Genomic DNA, 16,776 nt, shown 5'->3' on the forward strand with positions numbered 1-16,776 from the left:
GTTGGTTGATTACTTTTAGTAATATCTGTTCTGAAATTGGAGGGAAAAAATTGTTCCTTGGGGAAATAGTTTCTCTTTTCTAAATTCCCTACTTGCTTAAAATAATGTTTTTAATTTTGTGTCCATAATATTACAAACAATACTAAAATTTTGTGATAGGGGATTCTTAACTGATTTACCTAAACCCAAGATGCTTTAGGGTGCTGTTGGGGGGGGGGGGGGGGGGGGGCAGAGATGGTTTTGGGCTTTTTTCAGCATGCCTTTCCTAAATTCCTTTTTGTTCAGGTTCCTAATTCTGTCATAGCAGAACGTCAACTATGACAGATTACACTTAATGAAAATAATGGCAAACTTCAAGATTAATATAGAAATCTCTTCTGAAACTCCTAATAAAAAAAAAAAAGTTTTCTAGGACTGGATCCATTGTCCCAGTCTGATCTCTGAGACAGTCTAAAGGACATCCTGAGCAAGATGCTTCAGGTTTGTTATCTATATTTATATATGTGGTCGTCAGGCTAAGCATTTGGCAGAGATTTTTATCTGGTGTGCTGATAAAAGGGTTTAAACAAAAGAATAAAACGGATGTCTTCCCTTCTGCTCGCTGTGGGCGCAGGGCTTTTTAAGTGTTCTTCTGCCTTTGTGACAGGAAGTCGCAGCTTTCCTTCCCTCTCGTGCTGTTGAAAAACAAAGCCCGTGCCCTGGGGTAGCGCTCTTGCGCCGCGGGGAGGCTCCGGCCGGGCTCGGCTGCAGCGCCAGGCCCTCCCTGCCCGCGCTCGGGGTGGGCAAGGGCGGGCGCAGCCCCGAGGTCCGCTGAACACAAGGCGCTCCGGCCGAGAACCGGGCTGGCGGGGGCTGGGCTGGCTGGGCCCCCGGCTGACGGCAGCTTCCGCAGCATCTCGGCCTCCCCGGGCTGGGCAAAGGTTGGCGCGGCTCCCGCCGAGTCCAAGGGTTGCTCGTCTGGGGAGGCTCGAGGTTCCTGCAGCTGGGCGGGCGGGAGACGAGCGAGCGTCTGCAGGTTTGTGCTGCCTTTCTTAGCATAGGAATGTGGAAGGCCGTGACCAAGCGGAAAGATTTAATCTGCTTTAACGTTATGATTTACTAAAGTACTTTTTGCCTTTTGCAGGCACGAATTGAAGACTTCCTGATCAGGGATTCAGCAACTCTGTTCCTTAGGGAGTCATTCCTACCTATCAACAATACCAGGTTAGGCTGCTGCTAGAAATGAGATAATAAAAGCTTGGTTAATAAGCTTTTCATGCCTGCTATTCTGAACAGACTGAGTGCATCTCTCTAACAGTCTTTCTTTGGAGTGGCTGCAGCCTAAGTAGTTGATAAGCTACGATGTAAGAAACCCGAGCTGGCAAGGGGGGTTGGTTTTCTTTACTTGTTTAATAAATGTGGGAAACTCTTCTCCAGTAGCTGAATGTATTTTGTTGCAGTGATTACTGCTTCTGATGTCAGATTACAGATCAGATCATCCAGCTTTTCTTTTTCTCCTAGAGACACAATGTCTTCTGGAAACGATTGTCAACCCCAGACCTTGACCAAACCAACACTTGGTGAGAAAGAGGCAGCTGAATTGGTTGACAGGGTGTTTGGATTGAAGGTATCTTGGGTCAGGCCACTCCCCAGCTATGATGATCAGAACTTCCATGTGCGTGTCTCAGCTGAAGGTACCGATGAGTATGTCCTCAAAATCACCAATTCAGAAGACAGCCAGGAGCCTGACCTCATTGAAGCGCAGACCCAGGCCATGATGTTTCTCAGTGCTGAAGGCTTCCCTTCAGCTACTCCTTATCTCACAAAAGATGGTAACATAATGTCTCTGGAGTTGGGAGGTGAGCCATTGTGGGCACCTTTGAGAGTGGGCACCTGAGAGCAGGTGCCCACTCTCACCCTTAGCTCGGCAGTAGCTTGCTATATGGCACACCATGTATGTGCTAAAGGGAAACTCTAGGCTTGTGTTTCAATAGTAGGGATATATATCAGGTGACCTGTGTTCCAGCCATAATAGTCCAAACTTAAAATACCAGAAGCAAAGCAACTCAGAGAGAGTAATAATTAACTAGGAAAACACTTCAGTTTAACAAATTGGAGAAAACATTTATCTGACGTCTGTGTCCATGCACAAGAAATGTTAAAAAATGCCTCATTGACTACATGGTGCTCGAAATTATTTGCCTGCAGAGTGGTGTAAAATACAGTTCTAGCCCATCTCTGAAGCCAGAACAAATTGCTTTAAGTGTTTGGAAGAAAGATTGTGTTGGCATTTAGCTTTTACTGTCACTGTAACTTCCATACAACATTTGGGATTCCTGAGACCTGTTCTGCTGCAAAACTTTACATGGGTGTGCGTGGGCACTGTAGGAACCCTGCTTAGTGCTGAGTTGGGTCCAAGCACAAGAACTAAAGATCCAGCATAGATTTTGTAAGTGTGTTAAGATTTGTACATTATTATACAACATTCTAGTAAATCAAATCTTTGCATGAAATCTGTTTTATGAGCTACATCTGACAACTTCTATACTGGGATAAACGTTTTTTGCCTCTTGCATTAATTAGTACTCAATAGCACATATCGGAGTGACTGACTGCATGTGTCCTTGTCAGATACTAGACCTGGGAGCAAGAAGTACATGGTCAGACTGCTGACTTACCTGCCAGGTACACCAGTAGCAAAAATTGCTACCAATGCTCAGATTCTGTATGAGATTGGGAAGCTTGCTGCCAGGGTGGATAAAGTGCTCTCAGAGGTGAGTTCTCATGCTTCAGCCTCAAACTTCTCTCTTAATCAATGTCTCTTAGTATTTGCTCATGTGCTTGCTGCCTGCTTTTCTGACCTGCAAAATGCAAGTTGGTGACTGCAGATGTCAGTTTGATTCATGGCTCAGATGCCAGCCTCCAAGCTGGCTGCTACTTAAAGCCTTTCTCCAAGTACATGGCAAGTGACTTGGTACTGATGATCCTTCTGCAATGCATTTTTGTACCACAGAGAGATAAGGAGTTCTTTTTACTTATGCAAAGCTCACCTGTTAGTGTTTCAAACCTGGCAAGTAGAGGAGAATGAACCCTAGGGTTCTTGTATTAGAAGAATGCCAAGCTTGTTTTAAAGGATTTTTGCATAGTGCACAGCTGGCTGATCTATTACTTTGAATTCCTTTTGACTTGTTGACTTTCTCCTCATCATTAGCAATGTGACCATTTCACACTGGTAGCAGCTGGTACCCTCCCTACAGTGCCAGCTGTGCCAACAAACAGAGATCTGTGACACTTCTCATTTGCACTGCTTCCACTTAAATAGTTTTAATGCAAAATAAGTTCTGTCTTTACTCTGTAGTTATACAGGACAATAAAGCTGATCAATCAGCCAGTAATTAAGTTTGATGCATGAAAGAACTCACATTATTTATTAACCTTTCATTAACCTTTTCTTCTCATGTTCTGGCTACCAGCTTCAGACAGTTATGAAATGTGAATTGCCAGTTTTACTAACCACATTCTTAAATTACAGGAGCATTTTTCAGTTGGGAAAGATAACTTACTGTTGCCTTCTTACACATTGGTCACACTCTTATGATTAAAATAAGTCTCAAAATATGCCTGTGACTCGTCTTCCAAGGAGGAAGTAGTTAATGAGAAGCAATTCTGATGGAAAAGGCTCTTTATTCCCTTAACATATGGATTATCATCCACCAAGGTGGTTTAGGCTCAGTCTTGTTCTTCACCTGTTCATACGCTCTCCACTTTTGACTACCATTCAGTGATCTTTAAGAGCCTTAATTACAAGCATAGTTTTTTGGGTTTTTTCTTAAAAGGAAGCCAGCTACTCCTGTGGGAAGTTTTTTTTAATTTGCCCTATGCACTGATCAAATCTGGCCCAGAGATAACCTTAATAAGCATCTGAGGAGTCCAAGATAAGCATGGGATGTGCAGTGGGAGAGATGCTTTTCCCCTCTGAATGTCACTTTCCAAACCATGTCTTCCATTTGAGAAGAGAGGTTAAGGACCTTGTTTGTTTAAAGTAGTGAGACCTGGATGTACAAAGGCAAATTTCCATAAGAATAAAGCCATGGTCAGTGTCTCCATAAACTACTGTGCTCAGGATTTTTCACACACCAGCTGTTCCTAAGGCTTGTCCCCCAAAGGTCTCACCTTTAAAAGCACAGAGTATGCCTGTTCCCAGCACACTGGCAGGTTTTGTGTCTCTGGTGCTCCCACAGCTTTCTGCAGCACCAGCTGTGCAGGCTGAGCTCTGCCAGGATGGGACTCTGACCTTGGCAGAGGCTCAAAGTTGCTACATAATGTCACCCTATGGACAGTCAACAGCAATTTTAGATTATTAAAGTGAAAAATTACTTAAGATAACCTTTGTACCTAAAACATGGGGAAAAACCATTCAGGCTGTATGTAGACACTAAGATGCTTGCCTTAATCATTCTTCAGGTTATTTTTTACTATTTACTATTAAAGCAATAGTCCAAGTCATAGTGTTTCTCAGTCTTATTAGAAACCTGTTAAAATTAATAGGGGTTTTGAATCAAGCCCTTTAATCATGAAGTCAGCATTTTTTTCTTATGGCCTATATTATTGTGTGCTTTTTCCAAAGAAATTCCAGCACCCATCAGTCAAAAGTCTGCATCGAGGTCAGTTCATTTGGAACCTGGCAAATGTTCCTCTTCTAGATCAGTACATTCATGCCTTGGGCCACAACAAATACCGTGCAGTGGTGGAGCAAGTTATTGAGCAGTTTAAAGGCAAAGTAATACCTAAGCTAAGCAGTTTCCGAGCCTGTGAGTATTTTATTCTTATTGTAATTATGTTGAACTGAGACACAGAAATTTCTTACAGGAGTTTAGGTCTGTGGAAAAGGAAAACAAAAATGGCAAACAAAGTATATCTCTTTTTCCTAGCTTAGACTTGGACAAATATTGTGCTGAATGTGCACAGCACAGAGTAAGCCAAGAGGAATGTTCCGTCCAGTCAGGATCAATTCTTTATGTTTCTGATGAGTTTGCTCCCACTTAAGGCTATGATTTTCATGCTGTTATATCAGCTTACTAAATATATATGGAATACAGTACTACTGTAAAAAAGGCCCATGTAAGTATTTAATCATATTTTTGGAATTCAATTGACATTGATACTGATGATGATGATGTGACAGTTCTACAGTTGGAAACTACTATTGTGCATTTGCAAACACGTAGTGGATTGCAGGTCACACCAGCCTGGAGTGAGATCTTGTAACACTCCCTCTTACCCATTGCTGTCAGTCATCTGGCAGTGCAGTGGAGGTTCATGGGAAGCAGTAAAGGTGTGAAAGGCAGCACTTGATGCTGCAGGGGACTAGAGTGGTTTTGTAGTTGAGTGTTAGTTTGATGTGCATCTTCTCAAAGCTATTTCAGCTGTTTAATAATTATTAAATACTTTTTCTATTTCTTCTGTGTTTAGGTATCAATCATGGCGACCTTAATGACCACAACATTCTAGTAGACTCCAGTTCTGCTTCCCTGGAGAATCCCCAGTACAGAGTGTCTGGCATCCTGGACTTCAGCGACATGAGTTATGGGTATTATGTGTTTGAGGTTGCGATAGCCATCATGTACATGATGATTGAGAGCCCAGACCCTCTGAGCGTTGGGGGACATGTTCTCGCAGGGTTTGAGAGTGTTGTGCCACTCACCCTCGAGGAGAGAGGTGCCCTATTCCTCTTGGTGAGTGGGAGGTTTGCACAGTCCCTCGTCATTGCTGCCCACACGGCTCTGCTGTACCCGGAAAACAAGGAGTACCTCACAATCACGGCCAAAACTGGTTGGAAACATTTGATGACAATGTTCGAGGTGGGCCAGGAAGCTGTGGAGAAGACGTGGTTTGAGACTGCCCAGGCGTACATACACCACGCACCTGCCCCGTAGGTCCGTGGCCGCTGGGGTACTGGGGGTGACACTGGACTGAATAAAGGCAATAAAGGCAGCGCTGCTCGGGCTGAATGGGGAGCGTCCGCCGCGCTGTTTCCGCGGGCAGGGGCCGGGCCAGGCTCATCCCCCTGGCAGAGAAGCGGGAGAGGAAGCCATTACCGCCCTCACGGCGGGCATAGGGACGTGGCCGTTACCCGCCCTCACGGCAGGGGCATTATGCGCCCTCATAGCAGCGGCAGGGCCGTTACTCGCCCTCACGCCGGGGGTGTGGTGTGACCGTTACCTGCCCTCACAGGGTAGGAGCAGGGCCGTTACTCGCCCTCACGCCGGGGGTGTGGTGTGACCGTTACCTGCCCTCACAGGGTAGGAGCAGGGCCGTTACTCGCCCTCACGCCGGGGGTGTGGTGTGACCGTTACCTGCCCTCACAGGGCGGGGGGAGCCGTTTCCCGCTCCTTTCGCAGGAGCGCAGGCACGCGCACGTCACGCTGCGGGCGATGCGCGCCAGCCCCGCCCCGCGGCGACAGGGACGGGCGCAGGCCCCGCCCCAGGCCGGCATGCAGCACCGCGCAGGCGCGGCGGCCATTTCCGGCGCGGCAGTGAAGGTTCGGGCGCGGCCGCAGCGCCCGGTTCTTGCCCGCCGGCCGGGCCTCGGCCCCTCCCCGCCCGGTCTGTCGGTTCCTTCCGGCCCGCCGTGAGTGAGGACGGGCGGCGGGTGGACGATGGGGCGCGGACGCGTCTCTGCGCGGCGCGGGAGGCGGCGCGGCCCTCGCACTCCGCCGCGCTGAGGATGACTGTGCAGTGCGGGCGCGGGAGGCGGGCGGCAGCGCCCCCTGGGGCCGTGCCGGGGTGCGCTCGGTGCCGGCTCCCGGGGTTCCCGGTTCACGTGCCCTGTGCTCTCTTGCAGACCCAGTGCCGGTTCCCGTGCCGGTTCCTGTGCCCTCCTGCCGGTCTGCTGCTCTCTGCCCGCGGCGCGTCCCCGGCACCATGGTGAGTGACCCGCCTTCCCAGGGGCTTTGCTAAGCCGCGGGTCCTGCCGAGTCACGGCCCGGGCGGGGGCGGCGGGCGGCGGTCACACTGCAGGGGCCGGGCTGCGGGCACCAGTGACCAGCCTGGTCACCGAGTGGCTGGGTCTGTTATACAGGGGCTTTAGAGCGTTGGTGACAGGAGACTGGTGATACTTACTGAGCTATTCCTTTTACAGTCTCGAAGATATGACTCCAGAACTACCATATTTTCTCCGGAAGGTATTTTTTAACCCGACACTTTTAAGTAAACTCTTACTGTTCTATCCATCTTCTCAAAACTATCAAAACACTTGCACAAAGGGTGGTTTGAAGCATGTTTCTGTCTGAATATAAGTTACAGAAATCATATTTACCCACAGACAGTTCTGTAGGAACAACAGGGGTCCAAAGTGGACACTTTCAAATTCGTTCTAATTGAAGCAATAATGAGACCTTGTCCCATTAATATCACCTGCCATGTTTTTGAAATAACCATTTATCTCTTGTTTGAGTATGGTTAGATTATGTCACTGTCCCCTGAGAATGGATAATAACCTGCTGGTGCAATCACACCTCTCCTTGTTACTCTTGCACATGCTGAAACAAGTACGTACAAACCATGTTTTCTTACTTCTTAGATGGGATAAACTCAAGAAGTCCAATATTAAATATTTTCTTTGCTTATTGAAAATTTGTCTTGGCTCATTTTACTACAGCGGAGAGCTCTTTAAATTTCCTTTTTTTTCCTTTATTTTTTTTCTTTTTAATAGAAAGGGTTTTTCTCCCCAGTGGCCATGTCCAGTATTACCTTATTTTCCTTCTCTGACTCCTTCCTCCTTTTCAGCCAGTTAATTTTCTATTGACTGGTAACACTCTGAAGAAGTAAGAGTAGATGGTACAATGAGCACTTGTCAGATTCTTGTAACTTTAAGTCACCTTGTGTAGTTGGTCTTGTTCAGTGTCATTTTTTGATGATAGGAATTTCAATCCTTTCCCAGGTCGCCTGTACCAGGTTGAGTATGCAATGGAAGCCATCGGGCATGCAGGCACTTGCCTGGGAATTCTAGCAAATGATGGAGTTCTGCTGGCAGCAGAGAGGCGCAACATTCACAAGCTTCTTGATGAAGTGTTTTTCTCAGAGAAAATATACAAACTTAACGAGTAAGTTGAAATGATGGTTAAATGTCCAGTGATGTTATTAGCAACAAAGCACTAATTAGCACATAACCTGGTCTTATTTTATTTGAAGTGTTAATAATCTTTTTGTTTGGTGTTTTAGACAAGTAGGAGTATTTTGTCATTGTTCACTTCAGTAGTTCTTCTAAAGCAGAAGTATTGCTGGTTTGTTTTTTTATCTCTAGGAGAATTTTCTAGGTGGAATAGCTTGTTTGTTGGTACTACGTCATACAAAGTAATGGTATTTTAGCATTTAAGAAAACTGGGAAATCTCAGTTTTACAAAATGCCATTGGGAGGCAGTATAAAGAATGCCCACAAAAATTACCATGCTATTTTAGCTCACTTTCTATGTCTCTGTTTTTCTTTGGTGACTCAAAAAGAACAAGATAACTGGGTAAAACATGCCTTAGGCTTCTTTACCATAATTGTTGCAGAGATAAAATGTCTTTCTATTACCATTTCCTTTCTAGCTCCTGGAAGTTAAATTTGTGATGTCAGAGCAAGGAGTTTTATGGATTGTGCTTTCTCGTAGCAAGGGAGGTAGAGCTTCATCCTTGACAAAAGCTGCACATGAAACACAGTTTTCCATCCTGTCAGCTTCCTATTCCACATTGATCTTGAAAGCATCTAGAATGGCAGGAAGAAGTGCTGGATTTTCAAGGAGGCAGTGTAACAGCACACTGGAGTAGTCACCTAAAACAGCCCTTCCATCTTTTGGAAAATTCGTAATTTCACGAATCCTTTTTGTGTAGTGAAAGCTTTGTAGCATATCAGATTGAGCTAAAGAGATCCTAAATTAAGAGCTAACAAAACAATCAAGCATTGAAGTGCTTATTTTTCTTAGGGTCCTATCAAGACCACTAAGTTTCAGTTACACAGATGCCATGTGTCAGCCAGCAACTCCCACTGAAGGCGTGTCACATCTGTGTGGCTCCTTTGGTGTTGTGGTGTGCTGTGTCAGGTGGCTTCCTGAGAGGCACCTGTATGTGCCTAATGGCTCTTGTAAAGCCACTCAGAATTTAATCATCCTTGGCACAACCCTCTTCTCAGAACTATATGTATAACTAATATACTGACTCACTGACTTTTGCTGTCCACCTTTGCTTTTAGCAAAAGGTTACTGATATTTTTGTGTACCCTAAAGGCAGGAGCTGATGAACCTGTTTTGTATGGCAGCTGTGTAGTTTTATCAGAAAAGCCCGACAGTAGGTGCTCTGCTTGAATCCCTGTATAAAGACCTGACGGTTGGTTGGAGATTGACAGGAATGCAGTTAATTTGTATGCTTTTCTTGCAGGGATATGGCGTGCAGTGTTGCAGGAATAACTTCAGATGCCAATGTTCTAACAAATGAGCTGAGACTGATTGCACAGAGGTAGGTCTGCTGACAGCTAACATGGTTTCACTTGCCTGTGCTGTCACATTCAGCTCTCTTTATGCATTTGATCAGAATGAACATGCCTTAGTAGATCAGAAGTAGATTGAAATAGACCAGCTAGATCAAAGAGGCTCTAACTTGGGAACTTGTTTCCTCTTAAATGTGATACAGGATACGGTCAGCAAAACAAGTTTTGAAACTGGTATTTTTCTTCTTTGATATTAGGTATTTGTTGCAGTATCAAGAGCCCATTCCTTGTGAACAACTAGTAACAGCACTGTGTGATATCAAGCAGGCTTATACACAGTTTGGAGGTAATGAAGTGTTATGAATCATTGTGTTACTAAATGTCTCAAGAACAATTCTCTTACATAATATGAAGGATCTAAGTCTGTGGACAGTTCTAGTGAATTCTGTTTAAAAAGTTATGCTTAGAAAAAAATAAGAGGGGAATGGGTAGTCATGGTTACTGTTTTTTGCTGCTGAGGCTTCTACTTTTTATTGCTCGGGAAATTGATGGCTGAGATGCTGGGCCACTGCATAGAATGCTTTGATTGCTCTTCCATTTAATGAATACCTTCAAAAGACCAGCAGAGAATTGTTTAGGCAACCTTTCAACATTTTGGGCCTATCCAGCATAATGGCACAATGAATCAAAAGCAAGGCTGTATGTAGTGATATCAATATTGTAACACTTAAAAAAAATACTATTTCTGTGGCTCAAGCAACATATTAGAAAATGATATTGTAAGTAGTGTTCCTTAGTATGTGAACTGATGATTCTGTTGTTTTACATATATGTAGTGGGAGAGAATTTTCACTACCTTTTTAACTACCTGGCTTTTGACACTGCTAAGTTAAATGCTTTAACAGCTACGCTACATATTTGAAATACTAAATTGTGATTTGAAGTCCTGAGATGATAAATTACAATTTGTGGGGACACAAATGAGCTGCTCTTAAGGTTAAATGGAATAAACCTCCACTGTCTCCCACCCCATGACTTAGAAAGAAATGCTGGCGTGCTTATCTCAAGCAACAGAAGTGCAGAACTCTCTGTTAAATCCTAGTTCACAGGAATAGATTGAAAAATGAAATGAAAGAAAATAATTGTCACTCACGACCAATCTTGTTACTAAATTTAGGTTGCTAATAGCCTTCTTTTCAACAGGAAAACGTCCTTTTGGTGTTTCATTGCTCTACATTGGCTGGGATAAACATTATGGATTTCAGCTGTATCAAAGTGATCCTAGTGGAAATTATGGAGGGTGGAAAGCCACATGCATTGGGAATAATAGTGCTGTAAGTTCTGGGTGTTTTCTTTTCAAAAAGCCAAGTTAAAAAGTGTAAATTGTACTGTATTAATTAAGCTAAATTGTTGATTATTTGTGCAGGAGAGATTTACAGGTAATTGTAGAAATGCTGCTGTTAACTCATGTGTTAGTATTATCTGGCAGAACTCCAACTGTTTGGTTGATTGCCCAAAGACACCATTTTAATTTCTGTGACATTTACAGGCAGCTGTGTCAATGCTGAAGCAAGACTACAAAGAAGGGGAAATGACCTTAAAGACTGCCCTGGCATTGGCCATTAAGGTTCTAAACAAAACCATGGATGTCAGCAAGCTCTCTGCTGAGAAAGGTGAGCGTTCGCTGATGGGATGGCACCCTCTGCTTAAACAAAGGGAACAGTGAGGGCACATATTCCAGATGTGGCTCCTGGAGTTTTAGTTGTCACAAAAAAACCCCATTTTTAGAAGACGCAGCAGTTCTCAACCTTAGCCTAAGAGGCATTCAGATAGCTTAGTCCAGGATGATCCCTGTTGGCCAGCTGCAGAGGTGAGGCTGCAGTTTCGGGATTTAAATGCCTGTGTGTCTGGGAGCAGAACCCCTGAGAGGAGCTACCCTGCTGCTGTGTTCTGCTGCAGGAGGGGACTGTGGGTGGCTGCCTCCAGCCAGGCTTCTTGGCAGAGGGAGGATTGGAGCCTTCTGCCTCACTGTCACTTGTAATCTCAAACCTTGCCCTGCTGATGGTTGCTCTGCCTAAACGCTGCTGTCTGTTCCATGTGTTTCAGTTGAAATTGCAACACTGACAAGAGAGAACGGAAAGACAGTAATAAGGGTTCTGAAGCAAAAGGAGGTGGAACAATTGATAAAACAACATGAGGAGGAGGAAGCAAAAGCTGAACGTGAAAAGAAGGAGAAAGAACAAAAAGAGAAGGATAAATAGTATATGAAATCAAGTGTTCTCTAGATAATAAAGGACCTGCTTCAGCAAAAGATAATCTGGATTTCTGTTCTGTAGAAGCCTACAACCTACAACTATGCCATGGAGGACCCAGAATTAGTTTTGATGAACCAGGTCCTTAGTCATCATTTAGATAATTAGTTTACTGCTCCTTACATTGACCAATAATTGCTTTAATTCTTGAACACTCTTTCTTTCATCTTCTATTTTTTATTATGGAATAAAATTTAAGAAGAATAGTGATCAGTGTCTTTATTTCCTCAGTAATGCCTGGATATGCACAATCTTGAGGAATTTAATTGCTTTAAACCATTAAAACAAGGTATATGCTAGTTGGTAAAGAACAAATATGGTGTTAGAATTGTTAAGAATTTCATGTGTATGTGTGGGTTTTCCTTTTAAGGTAGTGAAAAGAGCTCCTAAGTTTGAAAAGTCATTTCACAAATATGGAATTAAAGTGTGCTGGCATGCCAAGTTTTAGTTTTGGCCTATTTTGTTCTATAGCAGGCTCTGTCAAACTGATGGTCTTGCAACCAGTAGTGTTTTAAAAATGCCCTGTAGCAAATGTGTTCAGTTTATCATAGCCTTCACAAGTGCATGTGTTTTCTAAGGAATTAATCATACAACACTAGTTATATTCACACAAACTAGAAAGACATTTTACAAAGGCCACGTGAAAATGTTTTATCTTGTCAAAATACAAATAGGTAAGTAAAATAGTGCATGATTTTAGACCACGTTGACTATTTCACATTTTATCCTGAAAGGAAAATGAGATGTTTTATATTTAGCGTAGTGTTGCTGATACTTCCCCAGTGAATTTGGTTCCTTTCTCTGACGCATCAGTCAAGAAAACTAATCAGTTAACCAACAAGAAATCATAATTGTGTATGAATTGGAAATTATAGTAGTTTTTGTCCAGCTTGCCCCTATACTGAATGCAAAACAGTATATGATTGTCAGATTAGCAAAAATCTCTTTCTGAAAAAAAAATCATCTGGAGTGAACAAAAGAAATGAAAACAAGTTACTGAAAATTACTGTGCACCCATGCAGATATCAAAAGCAAAGTGAAAAGCCTGAGTGACATGCTTAAATGTGAGGTCTTGCTGAATTTCAAACTATGACAGTGGTGATCCAGCCCATTTGTGCCCACCCTGGATTGTATTGATCTTGTAGGTTGGTTGGTTTGGTTTGGTTTTCTTACCCCAAAGGATACCTGATGTATACAGGATTTAATATGACCATTTAAAGAAACTGAGTGAATCTAAACAGTGTTTTGTTGGTTTTAATCCATCTCAGACATTTTTGACTAAAATCTACTTTGTCAACATGGCCAGAAATGACCCTTCCTCTTGAGTAAACCCATTTTTGAGTTCACTGCTGGAAGGGTCACTGTTGAGAACAGAGGGAAGGAATCTGACTGGAGATGTCTGTGCTGCAGCTTGTGTAGTTGTCCTGCACTCACTCTGGCAGCCTCTGTACAGAGAGGGAGGCTGTGGGTTCTTTGCAGGACCCGCTTGGTCATTATCTAAGTCTTGGTGCAGACCAATTGCTTTAGTCTTTTGCACTGAACTTAGATAGCACTTGGTTAATACTCAAATTTTATAGCTAATGAAAGTTGAACTGACTTTAATTAACTTACACCTTGTGCAACAGTAGGTCTTCCAAATAACAACATAGGAATGGTATTTTGTGTAACAAGTCCTGAATAGTTGCAGACAACATGCAGTGGGTAATATTTAATCTCCATTATAAAGGATTGTATAAATACCTCAAGCTCCATTTTTATGTAGAAATCCAATGCTCAATCTTTCTATTTTTTGATACCATGAATACAATATATCAGCATCTTTTGCAGATTTCTGGATGATGGTTATACAGGTACTTGGAATATGCTCTAAAAGCAGCAATCCCAAAATGGAGTTTTTTCTCACTTTTCAAAGATTACTTGCAACAATACGTGATAGATTCCAGCAATGCTTTCTGTCTTCTAGGAAACTTAGAGCATCTGAACTTGTGTTCATCAATGTATATAGTCCATAAAAGGCAGTTTGTTTAGTGTAGTAGTGTAAGTATTATCAGATAGCTTAGAATATAGATTTACTAAAATATTTTTCTTAAATGCATCTTTTTCTAACAAAATGGGGATAACTCATATATGTATATCTTGGTTTAAAGAATTAACAATACCATTTCTTTGCCAAATATGGTGTCATTTGCTGGTAAAGGAGAACTTTTTTAGATACTGTAATAATAAAAAGTTGGAATGACTTTAATATTCTGAACTGTACTGCATAATGTATTGAAGCATTGTGATAAATTTTAAAAGATTATTTATTTAAAGGTTTTGTTTGCACAAAGTGGAAGTATTGTCTAATACTTTACGAGTATAGTCTTTGAACAGTAATTATCAATTTAATTTAAAAAACTATCATCTCTCCTGAGTGCCATTAATAGCTGATTGTGACCTGAGCCTCAGTACTGCCTTGGAATAGGCAAGTAACTCTAGCTGGCAGTCATGTCCAAGATGTACAGCCAAGTTCTCTGAACCTAAATTTAATTTGTGATTCTTTTCTGCATTTGAGCCTAGGGCAGTAAGCAGATACTGGAGATCTTTCATGATTAGAATCTTCCTGAGCCATCCGGACACTAATGCAAGTTCCTTACCTGTTCTTCCTGGAAATAAGAGCAGTGTTTGACTACATTGGCCTATTGTGTTGATTCTGGCTTTGTGTGTTAAAAAAAAAAAAAAAAATCACCACCAACTGTGCCTTTTCTGGGAGTGGTTTGGGGATAAGTCGTAAGAACAGAAAAAATGATTCTGGCGATACATTTGAGGTATCTTTGCTAATCAAAATGATCTTCCTGTTCTTTGTATGTTTTTTTGGTGTACGTAGTGTTTACGTAGAATTTACAGTGTATTACATAAGTATTTAAAATATTTAGCTATTGCTGTGGATTTAATGTTATTTTAAAACAAGAACTTCATGTGGTGCTGTGTAAGGTGACAGATTTTTCAAATTAGGTAAAAGTATTTACTTAAAATTGTTTGCATAATATGATGTTTGTAAACTTAAAAAACTGGATAGCTTATATCTCACTTGAGTGCATGATAGAACTTGTTAGGGCAAGTATGCAAATATTCACAAATAGATTGTCCTAAGAAATAGTAATGTGGTTTGTTATTGTAAGTAGTTTAAGAGATAATGAAACTACCGCTTCTCCAGTAATTACCTGTGCTGTCTCTTGCATCTGTCAGTGTTTAAAAATAGTTAGCTTGTTTTCTAGGTGACTGTATTCTGTTTAAATAAAGTCAAATTAACTTCCAAGACTGCTTGCTATATGACCTCTTTTAGGTATGCTTTCCTCTTCATCCAAATATTTTACTTGTCAGATACAAAAGCACCCAAATTAAGATGAAAAACAAAAGACTACGAATGTTAAATTTGACAGCTACTTCTGGTTTTTTATGGATTTCCAAGGTAATTATTTATTCTTTCTGTTCATAACCTTAAAATTAGGGACGATACTTCTCCACTGTGTTGTGAAAATGAATATAATGATTGAAAGATGTCAATGGTTTTAGAAGCCACAGGACTGTATGTGATACATAGGTAACACAGATAAGTATACAAGACATGTAAGGCAAGAAGTTGATGCACTCAAATACTTCATACATGAGAGAAATCGTGTCGTTTCAGACTGGATGAGAGTCTAAGACTTATTTAAATGTCTTTCATTTTCTTTAAAGTATTTTCCATTACAGTTCTTCTGTAGTAAAAATTGTCCTCATTTTCAAGTTTTAATTGCAGTTATTTCTACTCCAATATGAAAACCCACTAAAGTTACTGGATCTAAGAGTACCCTTCTCTGGCTTTAATCTGGAGAAAATTCAGCTTCACAAAGTTTTTAGAATACTTTTTATTTTACAAATAGAACTGAGCAGCTGGCTATTTTTATCTGTGTTTAATTTGGCATTTGGCTTTCCAGTTAAACTACTCTTCAGTGCACAGTAAAAGCCAATTTATTGGAGATTCTCAGAGCATACTTTAGTGGGGACCTTCAGATGTCACTTCCTGCTGACAAGGGCCCTTTGAAAGACAGCATTACTCATGTAATTGTTTAGGCTTTCGCTTAATGATAAATATTAAACTTAACATGCTGCTGATATTATTAACATTTTGCTCCAAGTTCAAAGCAGCAGGAAAAAAAAGCTACTTATTTATAACTACTGTTTCCTAAAACAGTAGTAATACAACATAATTAACATGTGCCAGATGATGCTACATAAAATATTTAGCAAAATGTTAGGCATGTAACCCAGAGACTTTAATCCTTTTATATCTTACAGCATCTGTTTTGCCTAGTTAGGACCCAGCTGCACACAAATCCACAGTTATGTAATAAAACCAGTTTCCTATGTCCTGCACGTTCTAGTGGCAGCTATGTTCAACATTGGTAGTAGCACATTATGGCTCTAAATTGCATCTAGTGCAGTGCACAGAAATACCAATTTTACCTGATAACCTCATGTTAGGAGCACCAGGTGCAGTGCAGCAGTGAACTAGCTTCCATCAAAAACTACAGAGTTGCAATTTCAGTATAAATATTGCCCAGTAATTCTTGAAGCACTCAGAAAATAACAGAACTACAGTTCACATAAAGAAAAAAAACCAAAAACCTGGGGGTTTATGCCCTGTTTTAGGCTAAAATATATTTTTCATTTACTACAAAATCTTAGGTTGACCCCTGCATATACACTGAGCATTTCAAAATAAGTCATGCTGCATCCTTTACACAAATATTTTGATTGTGGAAGATATGGCATAAACAAGTGGCTTCTCAATATATAAAATGACCATATTTACTGCAGAGCATTCAAATCAATACATCCTGTCACTAGAAGTATGCTGGAAGAAACTCCTGTGTAAGCACCCTTTTTTTGTGTGCTTGTACAGATTGCATTATGTCTTGCACAGACATGCACAACCCAAATATGGCTGCAGGAAAAGAAAATACAGAAAAACATGAGTTTAAAAATTAGGAAAGG

General features: G+C 41.6%; 2 protein-coding genes across 6 annotated transcripts; both read left to right on the plus strand.

Moving 5' to 3' along the window:
• Positions 1-702: 702 nt before the first annotated feature.
• On the plus strand, positions 703-5,990 carry HYKK (hydroxylysine kinase). Of its 4 annotated transcripts, none has more exons than XM_069026381.1 (6): positions 703-1,015; positions 1,124-1,203; positions 1,501-1,838; positions 2,611-2,753; positions 4,607-4,643; positions 5,452-5,990. In XM_069026381.1, exons 3-6 carry the CDS (start codon positions 1,508-1,510, stop codon positions 5,913-5,915), a joined length of 975 nt encoding a protein of 324 aa, XP_068882482.1. In that variant the 5' UTR covers positions 703-1,015; positions 1,124-1,203; positions 1,501-1,507; the 3' UTR covers positions 5,916-5,990. The 4 variants fall into 4 exon arrangements, with proteins under 4 accessions (XP_068882482.1, XP_068882480.1, XP_068882481.1 ...); XM_069026379.1 differs by having other exon boundaries at positions 705-1,015; positions 4,607-4,790; XM_069026380.1 differs by having other exon boundaries at positions 705-1,015; positions 1,501-1,811; positions 4,607-4,790.
• Positions 5,991-6,486: 496 nt separating this feature from the next.
• Positions 6,487-12,198, plus strand: PSMA4 (proteasome 20S subunit alpha 4). Of its 2 annotated transcripts, XM_069026383.1 has the most exons (9): positions 6,487-6,610; positions 6,824-6,906; positions 7,121-7,163; positions 7,922-8,084; positions 9,397-9,474; positions 9,703-9,791; positions 10,649-10,779; positions 10,995-11,118; positions 11,552-12,198. In XM_069026383.1, exons 2-9 carry the CDS (start codon positions 6,904-6,906, stop codon positions 11,704-11,706), a joined length of 786 nt encoding a protein of 261 aa, XP_068882484.1. In that variant the 5' UTR covers positions 6,487-6,610; positions 6,824-6,903; the 3' UTR covers positions 11,707-12,198. The 2 variants fall into 2 exon arrangements, with proteins under 2 accessions (XP_068882484.1, XP_068882485.1); XM_069026384.1 differs by lacking the exons at positions 6,487-6,610; positions 6,824-6,906; positions 7,121-7,163 and adding an exon at positions 7,445-7,529.
• The last annotated feature ends 4,578 nt before the right edge of the window (positions 12,199-16,776 follow it).

Source organism: Aphelocoma coerulescens, chromosome 10 (genome assembly GCF_041296385.1).
Source record: "Aphelocoma coerulescens isolate FSJ_1873_10779 chromosome 10, UR_Acoe_1.0, whole genome shotgun sequence".
Classification (NCBI taxonomy): domain Eukaryota; kingdom Metazoa; phylum Chordata; class Aves; order Passeriformes; family Corvidae; genus Aphelocoma; species Aphelocoma coerulescens.